The sequence below is a fragment of the Lepisosteus platostomus genome, chromosome 14, assembly GCF_059453375.1.
Source record: "Lepisosteus platostomus isolate fLepPlt1 chromosome 14, fLepPlt1.hap1, whole genome shotgun sequence".
In the NCBI taxonomy this organism is placed as follows: domain Eukaryota; kingdom Metazoa; phylum Chordata; class Actinopteri; order Semionotiformes; family Lepisosteidae; genus Lepisosteus; species Lepisosteus platostomus.
The window spans coordinates 23,023,879-23,035,933 of record NC_142624.1 but is presented as its reverse complement, the minus strand read 5'-3'; the positions used below and the strand labels follow the sequence as shown (position 1 = coordinate 23,035,933).

Genomic DNA, 12,055 nt, shown 5'->3' with positions numbered 1-12,055 from the left:
ATAAATGTCTAATTATTAATTATTTGTTGTACTATCTATCCAAATAATATGGATGGGCTTTTGTTATTTGTCCGCAAAATGTGAAGTAAATGTGATGTGATCAAGTGCCTCACCCTTGCGCCAGGCTCTCCAGGCTGACCATTGACTCCCTGTGGCCCAGGTGGGCCTTTCTCACCATTGTGACCAGATTGCCCAGGTGGACCCTGAGGACCAGGATCACCCTAAGAGAAACATAATTGAAATTCAATTTAACCCATAACTCATAATTAATTTAATTCAATTCAACTAATAAAACTATTTAACGTATTATAGCGTAATAAATCCAAAGCAGAAAATGCCTTTAATATTCATCCAAAATACTGGTCTTTCTTTTTACGCAGAACTGAAAAAGATTGTACTCTTGAGATGAAGTGATTCACTGAATAACTTTTAGGTACAGTGTAAGTCAATGTATTAACTTGTAATAACATTCCTGAATATCCATGAAAACATGACAGGGACATTACCATTTATCTGTGCTCACAAATCCACAGACACACACACTTCCCAGTAAATTTAATTAAGATGGTGCTTTTCCATGGCTAAATGCTGACCCTAACAATAATGTTAAAGACTTTTCTAAAAGTCTTTCTAAAAGGAAGCATAAGCTGCTTCCAAGATTAAACAGACTACAAGGCTTAGTTTACCTGTAAGTATTTCATATTCCAAAGGTTTTGTATGATGAATGATTTTTTGTTTATGTATGCTTGGATGTTCTACTTATTTTTCCTAAAGGATTTATGAAAAATAAAACTTACAGAACGACCTTGAGCACCGGGTTCACCTTTTTCACCTGGTTTTCCAGACTCGCCCTACAAAAATAAAAATAAAAATTATTGCTTAAATGTTTTAATTCTTTTTTAGCTGTGTCCAGCTATCCAATGAAAGCGTAACAGCTAAGGTACTATAGGTAATAGGTAATATAAGGTAATATAAATCACACATTACATTATTATTTCTGAAGTATGATTTTTAACTTTTTTGGAATTTTTCCTTTTAAATTCAATTTTGAAATCACCTGTTATTTCCTCATGTCTCAGCTTTCAGCAATGACACATCGATTTACTCATTTTTAAAACAAATTTAAAATAGCCAATTATTTTGGTTAAACTGTCTGATTTGGAATAGCCAAGTATTTGTTTTTCATGTCTTAGAGAACAGCTATAACCTCAAAACTGCACACAAATGTGAATGTGGAAGTGTAGACAGACTCCTCTGATTCACCCACATTAGAGCCATTCACCTTTTAACATGTACATGCTAAACAGTACTGTGCCAGAGGTTCACTGTATATTGCAGGAGAGGTCCATATATTATCAACATCATTGACAGTGAGCAGTAGGCCAGAGAGTTTATTTTTTCACTGAGAGCTGAGAGGGTCCTAGCCAACTAATCACACCACACCTTGGCAGTGCTAATTGTGTCCCTCAACCTGAGAAATATTGGTCATAATTAGCTAGTGGCATGACCTACTGTAAGCCCTTACCTATAATCATAGAACTAGAATTGCATTTGGGCAAGTTCCTTTATTGAACTAACCACTTTGTTGGGTCTCATTCATTCTTTTGACATACTGCAAGTGTCACAGAGCCTTTCAGGAAGGCTACCAATTGGAGGGTTAGTAGATTCCTCACCATCACTGTAAGCCCACAGAAAAATGTAAACACCTCCGTTTCATCAAGAGCAGAGAAGCCCTGAATAACTAACCCTAACCTTAGCCTTAATATGACCTTATCTTGAACTTGCAACATCTGAGCCATACACATAGAATATCCAGTGCATCTTAACTGGGTGAGACACTCAGGAGATCTGAAGTATGAAATTTAAATAGCAGACCAATTATATCACTCTGTCTAGATAAGTCACCTGTACTACATGGACTTGTTACATTAAATCACACGCAGACAACTATACCGGAGCTCCTCTTTGTCCAGGTAAGCCATTTGAACCAGGTGAGCCTGGCTGACCAATGGGTCCCTGTAACCCAGGACCTCCAGGTATACCAGGAAGGCCCTAGAAAAAAACAAAACAATTATTTTCATTACAGTTTTAACAATTCTGAATTAAATATGTAATTCTCTTGTATAGATGTGATGTTTAAATAATTAACTCTCACACATTTTAAGTGGTCTTTGCTTCTTTACAAAACACCCCATTGGCCTTTCCCATATATAAAGGCTGACTAAAACTAAAAATCAAAGTTGATACTCACCATGCTGCCTTTAAGACCAGGTGCCCCAGGATTTCCTGGATTACCCTGTTGGAATGAGATGGCAAATGTATTTTTTTAATTTATTAGGTGCTTTTATAATACCTCTTTAAAATTAAAATAATGATTTATTTTTACTTACAGGAGAACCAGGAGTGCCAGCAGGACCCTGAGTTCCAGGATCTCCTTTTCCACCAGGGTTGCCATCTTTTCCACGACTACCAGGAGTACCAGTTTCACCCTGTATGACACAGCCCAGAGACAAATATCATGCTAACACAAAAGTGTTCTAGCATGCATCTAAACATCCATCCATGTCATACCTGTTGAGCACATTTTATACCTATTTCTATGCCAGTGCTTAAATTGTATTTGTAAAAATCTTTTGAGGTATCTTTTAAGTAATTAACATAAACAATAATTTAAATAGTAATAATGTTTAGGTAACAACAACCACCTTGCTGATGGATTGTGAATTTACACACCTTAAGACCTGGGGTCCCAGGAAATCCGGATGGGCCAGGAGGACCTTGATTGCCCTAAAGTAAAATAACCATGTCAACACGAATAAAACAAGAAGATAGTAGATTTAGAAGTTAGAAAAGTTCATAAAGAGGAAAGATCTTATCATGTACTGTTCAAGATTTTTGTAGCACATTGCATGTTATTATATTCCATATAATTTGACATTGTGTTGTTTTGTTAGTAGTTACAATTTTTTTATTAATTATTAAAATATTATTAATATGAATGCAACATTTTTGGATTTCATCTACATGTTCATTTAAAAAAACTGACAATGCATATAAAATTTTTTGTACTCACAGGGGATCCTGATTTTCCAGGCAATCCATCATTTCCACGTGCACCCTATGAATACATTATAAATATTTTATTAAAATTAATAAAATCAATTTAGCTGACTACACTTTTTTCATCTGGTAAGCAGAGAAAGAAATTTTATCTGAAAATATATTTAGACCTTTTTAACTTCACAACAACATTTGTATATACCCACAAACTGTACATATCAACTGCCGCTGATACAGTATTTGTCTCGCCCTCTGCAGCCAGAGGGCGCTCCTACTCTGTCCTGTCCCTAGTTTCCTGCTTTGCTGTCCTTCCGGTCTCTCTCTTTCCCTGGGCTATATATTTCTAGGTCTTGCACTTTGCTTTTGCTCAACATTGACATTCGGATGTCCTGAAACCCGCCTAGCACCAGGTTGCCCCACGTCTACTACCTGAGGGCATAGGTTTCTATGCGGCATTTCCTGAGCAGCTGAGCCCGGGCTTACCCCCATTTCGCCACTACGCATAGGGTCTTTTACGCTCTCCTGCAATTCCATGGTTCGTCCTTCCGGACATCCGTGACAATATTTACACACATTGCTACTTGATTTTAATCAGTGTATATTCTGTATATACATATTGTGTATTACAAAAGACACATTTCAAGGTTATGGTGTCTTTTAATAAAAGCAGCTGTTATAAATTATGGAAACTCAGATGTTATTTAGCTCTTATTATTTCACAGTTTTGCTGGGAAGCAAAACCATCTAAAAAGACATCAAATACAGTATACAGTGTGTAAATGACTTTACATGTATAAGTTAAATGTATATAATCAGACATTTTTACCCCACACAGTTTTACCTGACACTTGAAATAACTTCATGTATATTATATACAGTATATAAAATACTGTTGGCTGTATATACTGTATAGCATAGTGTGCATTAGTTCTGATTTGTCTCTTACCGGTGTTCCTGGAATCCCAGGGCGCCCCCTCTCTCCTGAAGGTCCTCTTGGGCCCTGTGAAAAAAACAATTTGTAACGGCTACCAAATTACTGTCATAAAAATATGTTTGTTTCAGTTGTAACAAGGCTATGACTTTCATGTGGTAGAATTGAAGTGTTCAGAAAGGTTTAAATAAATGTTGTTCTATTGCCTTGAACTGAAAATAAACCTGGTTCTGATTAGCTCTGATGCATTATTTTCTTAGGAATGCTGGTAATGAGGGCTGCCGATAAACAGATACACTGGGATTCTGACACAAACCAAGAAATCTTAACTTTGGTCATTTAACACCTCCATGATGAATTGTCCATGCTAATGCCTTTTTGTCTACAATTTCAAGAGAGAACCATCCAGACTGGAACCCTGGTAATCTGCCGACAGGGATGCGATGATGCACCAAGAGGGAACCTGCTAGGTGGAAATGAACATCGCATCCGATGATGTCATGACCAATCAGAACTCATGCTGCCTTATCATAAAATATACAGTACTGCACAGTAATTGGAAATTGATCCTTTAACTTTGAAACCTTGAAAAGCTAACTAACCACATAACTGTGATAAAAAATAAACTAAATTTTCCCTGTTAACACCAGACTGATAGAAAAACCTATATAACACAAAGTTCAGCTCCCAAAGACTTTTCAACAATATGAGACGTTTTTCAACAATACTGGACTTTGACTGGACTGGACTTTTGTCAACACTTTTGAATATCTCAGAGAAGCATCTTCAAATATGGGCAAGCAGTCTTTCATATCATTCAAAGCTTGTTCTTGGAAGACATTCCCATGTTTTGAGATTTTGTGTACAAACTACAAACCTGGATCTGGCTCCCTCTCTTTCAGTGGAACTTAAAATGAATCTGAACTAAGCTTTGACAGCATCTAATTCAAATGAATACACTTTCAATATTCACTCAAGAATTAATTTCTTCTAAACAATAAATAATTTAGAAGTATTAATTCAGTACAGCAGTACAGCAATATAATTTTATTTTTTTAACTTTATTTTACAGTAATCATGCAATTTAATATTTAGAATATCAGAATGTGGGTTTATAGAGAAACATAATTTGTAAGTTGACTATTAATCTTTATCAGCCTTAAGCCTTTTATTATTCTTTTTCTTTTCTAATCCCTAAATCATTGATCAGCCATTTGTAAATCACAGCAGACTTATTCACATATATATACGGTATGTTCAGCTTTGTATTGGTTACGTTGTAAATGTTATTATTTGTATGAATAAAACTGTATGTTGCTTCCTTGGAATCCAGGAGTCTTGGTATTGGTATTTGTTGTTGGTTCCTGATCGCTAGATCCCATTAAAGTACTGGAATTGTTTTTCCTTGAATCAGACTCTGGTCTGGTCTGGAGCAAGAAAAAATAGTAATTCAAATATTTATAGGTAAATGTGCTAAAATCAAACTGGAAAATATATATTTTTTATTTTTTTTAATTCCATCTATTTACAGTAGCTTTACCTGAAATTAAAAATATGTATGTAGGCATTGTTGCAGAAGGAGACAGAGGCCAATTGCTGAGCATGTTTTATTTACATTTGAGATTTTCTAATACATACTGTATTTAAAACTCTTACCTTTCTCACAGGTTTTACAGTGTTTCAGATTAATATAAGTATGAAATGTCAAATACAAGTTATTGACTTTTGTTGTTTGCATTTTTGAGTTAAATCTGTCTTAAACCTAAGGCTGTCTCAACTGTCAGTCTTCACATATTATACAAAATGAAAAAAGGATTGTGTCTTCCATGCTTCCTAAAGCCTTCCATTCTGTATGCTACAATCTTGGGAGAATCTACACTGGGTGTAAATCTAGTCACAGTCTCCTGGTCTGTATTAATCTTTAAATAACACTCACCATCCCTCCTGGTAAGCCATTACTTCCAGGACTACCATCTTCACCCTGTAAAAAAATAATGGATAAAAAATGTGAATGTCATCACATCATTTTTATAAAACTCCTTTCTAAATTATTTTTTGTAGTTAATAAGTACAGCATTTTATTTGTGTTTTGAATAATATGAATTGTAGGTATTTTAAAATGCTTATTTAAAAAAAAATATTATATGCAGTATATATTGTATCCGATGAGTACAGAATCTAAATATGAATTAAACATACAATAAACAAAACACAACAACATTAAAGTAATCCATAAGTTAAGAAACGTCCTTAACATTTTTAAAATATTCAGGACACAGAAACCATAATAATAAGGGATGTAAAATTAATCTTAGATACAATAAGTAAAATTATAACCATGCAATTACATAATTATCATTAGAATTATATGGTATGGTAAAGACACATTTTTTTAAGTGAAGGAAACACACATACCTTTTGGCCTGGTAGACCTGAATCTCCCTTGGCTCCATCTCTCCCATTAAACCCCTTAATTGAGTATAAAACACAAGGAAGTAAAAAGGCTAGTGATATTTTAAATAATCTACATACTTTATTTAGCATGTATTTAAATCCTAAGCAAAATAAAGCAAAACGAAAATGTTTATCATCAGTTGTTTGATAAAGTATAGTAGTGAAAACCAGAAATTATCTTTGTTAATTTCCTTTTCATAGTGTACATACTGATAACATGTACTCACTCTGTGGCCTTTCATTCCTGGGAAACCGGGCAAGCCAGCTGGTCCCATTATCCCCTGGGAAAATAAAATACCAGAAGGTCATTTTAAATCTAACTATGGGACACTTAAAAACTGATTCTTAATTTCAAAGAATCTAGAAACCAGAGCTGATAAAAACCTGCATGAATTTATTAGAGCAAATAACTGACAGTCATATGTCAAAGTACTGTACAATATATTTAATGTACCTAAAGAACTTAATAAATAAGCATGTTAGTTTATATTCTGCTTGCAATGGTACCAGAAGATTCAGAGGTACAGTGTTCCAGTTCTCTAATTACATATATTAATTGTTGTTGTTTTTTTTCTAGTTGAAATTTTAGTCAAAATGTATTGTCAAACAACATGTGACAAAAAACATATTGCAAAAACAATATTGCACATTTAAAAAAAAAAAGGTTATTTAGCAAAGTTTCTTGCTTTACAAATGGTGAAGTACTGTATACACCACCTGTCCAGAACATGGTTTAAAAGTGTCTGGGTTCTAAAAGCTTAAGATCACTTATTTTTAAAAGCAGAATTTCATGGCAAACCAGCAAAAGATTATCAAAGATGCAGCCATACTGTACCTACTATAAATGAGGTTCCACATTATAAAGCAAGTGGCATTCATTAGACCCAGACTGTGGCTTTTTATAGCGCATTCAGGAAAACTCAGGCCTTCCCAGTTCTACCATATAAATTCCTAAGACCTATTATTTGCAGATTGTATACCAGGAAATGTTTTTATATTAATTATTAAAGCAAGACCTTATCCTTGCCTGAAATTCTCTAGTACTGTAATCAAGCAACATAATGAGACACATGAGGTGATCTCATATTGGAAATATCTGGCAATCACTGACATCATTCACATTCAAGGATTGGGATGTGGGAACTGAGAATAGGGTTAAAAGGGCCTGAGAAAAATTAAGCAATACAAAATGCTCTTTGACAGTCAAGACTAACTAGCAAATACAAGACAGACAACCCTATAAAAAACAACCACCAAGCCTGCCTGACAAAAATGGATATAAAGGTCTAACAGAAAAATAAATCTATAAAAAAGCATGAAATTATTTTGTAAATTACAAGTAAAAAGTTCATGATCTAAACTTTTAGATAGATTTAAATTTATGTAGAAGAAAATAAAGCACTTCAGCCTCCGCTTCAGCTTATTGTCTGTTTCATGTTGCAATGACTAGTGAGTTACAGTACATGTACAGTATGCATTACTATAGTTGTAAAAGCAGCCCTTTTTATAAAACCTTCACTTAAACATCTCAAACTAAAAACTGCTTTTGCTGCTTGATATAGAATATATCTGGACTCCTTATCAAGTAAGCTGGACTTTATTATTTTCATTTTCTGCCTAAATATTTATCACTGTTGCTCAAAGCTCAAGCCTCTTCCACATTATTGGTGTCTGTAATTAGTGTTCTACACAGCCAAAATATTCAACTTAATAACTTTCTCATTGCAAATAACCTTTGTGAATGCCTATCAGGTTTCAGACAATCAAACAGCACAGAAACTTCTCTGGTTCATGTCACTGATTAATCCAGGCTAAAACAGATCTTATAGGTTCTGATTCCAGTTTTCTATCTAGCCTTATTTCTCTAGACAACAGTACTGCTTTTGACAGTGTTAACCATGAAATTTTACTTTCTCGTCTTGAGACTGAGTTAAGAGCTCTGACATTGCTCTTACCTTAACTTCAACTCCAACTCTTATCTTTCTGATCACCAACACTCTGTCTCTGTTGGGGGTTTTAGTTCTAAAGTTGGGGTAATTAAATCTGGTGTTCCTCAGGGCTCAGTACTGGCCCCCCTTTCATTCAGCATTTACATGTTATCAGCAATTCAGTTAACATGGTCTAATTTATTATATCTATGCCGATGACACTCAAATCATTGTCAATAAAAAACTGACACTTACTGTAAGTGTCTCTCTCTGAACCCTCTAATTGTATCTCTGACATACGGTAGAAACCTGAATGACTCAAAATGTCCGTCATTTAAACTGCGACAAGACTGGTCATGTTTCTCAGCACATCCTATCAACTTGGGAAGCTAATGCAGTAACCCTATCTCTGGATGGCACTGTACTTAAATTTCAATCTAAATCTAAAGAATTTGAGGGTGATATTTTATCAAGAGCTTCATTCTTCCATCTCAAAAATATTGCTGGACTACATCCTACTGTATGTTGTCTCTGACTGCAGCTGAAAGGCTGGTCAATGTATTTGTCTTCTCTAGAATCGATTACTGCAGTGCCCTACGTGCTGGGGTATCTACATGTACAGTAAATCCACACTGAATAAACATCAGTACGTCCAGCATTAGGCATCCAGAATTCTGACCAGGTCACGTGCAAGTGATCACTTTTCCTGTCCGGGAGTCCTTGCACTGGCTTCCAAAATTAAAACATTTCAAAATAGGGATTAAAAATCCACATGCTCATCTCTAAGAATCTACATGGCTTGGTACCTCAGGACCTATCTGATTTATTATCTTATTACTTTCCACCTTGCAACCTTTATTCATATGACTCTGGTCTCCTATTTGTCCCCCAGGCTTGTCTACATACTCTTTGTGACAGAGCATTCTCTTTCTATGCCCCAAACGATATCAGAGAATCACCTTCCCTGAGTGCTATCAAATCCAAACAAATCAAAATCTTCTTCTTTGCATCTTCTACAATACTTTAAACTCTTTTATCTCTTATCATTGTCTCTTTTTACAGTAAAACACTTTGATAAGCTACATTAGAAAGACCATATATACAATTATGTTTATTATTATAATTTCTATTTTTATAAAACATTACCGGTGGTCCAGGAGGTCCACGATCCCCTGGCCTACCAGGTCTTCCAGATTCACCCTAAGCAGAAAAAAATACATATATATTACAGACATATCAACTTTCTAAACCGTTTTATCCAGTAAAAGGTCAAGGAAACCTTGAGCCTAAACTGTCAAGCAATGGGCACAATGATACACCCCAGGCAGCATACTAGAGCACTCACGACACACACACAGGGCACACACTGACACCCATACACTCATACAAGGGCCAATTTTCTCCAAAGTCAAAGAATCTAACAGTATGTCTTTGGTCTGTGGGAGGAAACTGGAGCCTTATAGACATACTGTACTGTATGTAAGTAAAAAACTCCAATTTCATAGCATGCTACAAACATTCATTACACTTAAGGCTTCAGTTTTCCCTTTAGGAAAATTGAAACATAACAATGTATCTAAACAAAGAGGTTATTTTTTGGTTTCATTACTTTGGAGTGACTGAAAATCGATTATCATTTTTGCACGAATGGAATGCCACAAATTTTAAAACTTTTAAAACTAAATAATGCTAGCAAACAGCAGTTTGTCTCGATGTTTTACATAACTGTACCACAATAACTCGTGAAATATATCTAAATGATTTGCATCAATATTCCAAAACTCAGGTTTGTCTTTCATCTTCATTCACACAGTGTTTTGGTACTCACATCTTTACCAGGTAAGCCATTCAGTCCCCTTTCCCCAGAAGGTCCACGTGGTCCCTGTAAAAGTCATATTTTCAAAGTCAGCCCATAATAGAAAAAAATTAGAAAAATATAATATTTTTTTTCCTTTTTTACAAATTAGCAATATACAAAATTTTAGACAAGACCCAAAATCATTTCATGCATTCCATCCATTTCTAACTACTGTATATCATCCAATCCATGGTCAAGGAGGAACTAGAGCCTACTCCTACAAGCAATGGGAGTGAGGCAGGATACGCTCTGGATGGGATGCCATACAATGCAGGGCAGACGCACACAGTCACGTATGCTCACAATAGGATCTATATTCCTGCTGGGTACACCTGGCAAAAACACATATGAACATACTGTAGGGAAAACATACTGTACAATCTACACCCAGGTAGTACCCCAGGTCTAGAATCAAACCCAGACCCTCCAGAGCTTTGAGACAACAATGATAACCAGTTGTGGCACTACACGCGAGGGGTGTGTTCAGTGTGGAGACGGAACCCTGGGGGAAGGGCGAAGCCTGGACTTTGTAATCACAGCAGAATGCACTTATCAAAGGTGAGCTACAGCTATGAGGGCTCTTTAAAGGGACACTGAGCACCCCCCCCCCCGTAGAGGATGAGCAGGGATACCCCTGGAAGAGGAGAATCAGTACACTGGCAGTCCCGTTTACACCGTTTTTCTTCTTTTGTTTTTAGCCTGTCTTGTTCTGTGTCTATACCTTTTATCATGTTTAGATTGTATTGTATTGCCATGCACTCCCTGCCAGCTGTCCCAAACGACCCCGCAAAACAGGGCAAGTGCAGTCTGGCTCCACCACCAAGCGAGTGCTTTTTCTACACGGCAGCGCATTTTCTATTTTTCTTTTTTGTTTTGTTTTCTTTCGGTTCTCACTAACCTCACACCAGTGCCTCCATCCCCTCAGATGGAGCGTCGACTTATACTGGTGATGACCGTGGCTCCTCCCACTGTCGCACTGCTACACACTGCACTACCGTGTCATCCATTACATACTCTACATGCATCCTTTTTAAATATTTTATAAAGATGTCTCCCCGAAACTTAATTCATTAGTGTTAAGTGGTGCTAATCCACTTTTTTAATTGGAAAAAAAATTGGGCTGTCTAAGCTGGTTACCTACTGTTATTATTAATACAATTAAATGGAAATTGGTTTGAATTCTAATTAAAGATAAAGTTTCTTTTGAAAAAGTATCTGGACCTGACCAAACAAACCTGACCTGTGCTACATGAGAAGTCATGCCTATCTGACCTATTAATATCTATCATTGTGCAATAATAGCGTCATTGTTCAAATTCAAAATAGCATTTAAATTGGGTACCAGCGTGTGCTTAGAAAAACATTCCTTTCTGTCTACACCATGTACTCTTCATCAACTGAATGAATTGTCCTTGAATTCATTTTTCTTAAAAAGTGCAATCCTACTGTATGTCACTGTATGTTTAATACCTTTCAATAAGTTATAATTTGAAAATGTTCCTGTCATCCTAAAATATAAAAAATAAGGGAACTTACAGGTGAACCCTGAGTTCCAGCTTCCCCTGGGGGTCCTTGGTGTCCAGGATGTCCCTAGTGAGACAACACAATTAGAAACATAATTTTAATAATATGATTACAGTACTGATTAGTATTTTCATTTATGACATTTACAGTATGAGGAGTTCATTAGCTTTTGTGTTTAGTGTTTGTTTTGGAATTGGCATCTTAATATTAGCACTTTAAGAAGCTTGCTGGTTTGTACTGTATAAAATCTACTGCACTTCTCTATTTGGACTGTCAGTTTTAAGTCATATCTTTTTTTTT

The 12,055-nt window shown here is 35.7% G+C and overlaps 1 protein-coding gene across 1 annotated transcript in view; it reads right to left on the bottom strand.

Moving 5' to 3' along the window:
* LOC148649017 (uncharacterized) overlaps positions 1-12,055 on the bottom strand; it is a 67,315-nt gene that overhangs the window by 30,527 nt on the left and 24,733 nt on the right. The window contains exons 7-20 of the mRNA XM_088605078.1: positions 11,768-11,821; positions 10,202-10,255; positions 9,520-9,573; positions 6,673-6,726; positions 6,407-6,460; positions 5,928-5,972; positions 4,007-4,060; positions 3,074-3,118; positions 2,734-2,787; positions 2,391-2,489; positions 2,252-2,296; positions 1,954-2,052; positions 798-851; positions 114-221 (exon numbers count right to left, since the gene is read on the bottom strand). Of these exons, the coding sequence (XP_088461204.1) occupies positions 114-221; positions 798-851; positions 1,954-2,052; positions 2,252-2,296; positions 2,391-2,489; positions 2,734-2,787; positions 3,074-3,118; positions 4,007-4,060; positions 5,928-5,972; positions 6,407-6,460; positions 6,673-6,726; positions 9,520-9,573; positions 10,202-10,255; positions 11,768-11,821 (873 nt within the window). The remainder of the gene's footprint in view (positions 1-113; positions 222-797; positions 852-1,953; positions 2,053-2,251; positions 2,297-2,390; positions 2,490-2,733; positions 2,788-3,073; positions 3,119-4,006; positions 4,061-5,927; positions 5,973-6,406; positions 6,461-6,672; positions 6,727-9,519; positions 9,574-10,201; positions 10,256-11,767; positions 11,822-12,055) is intronic.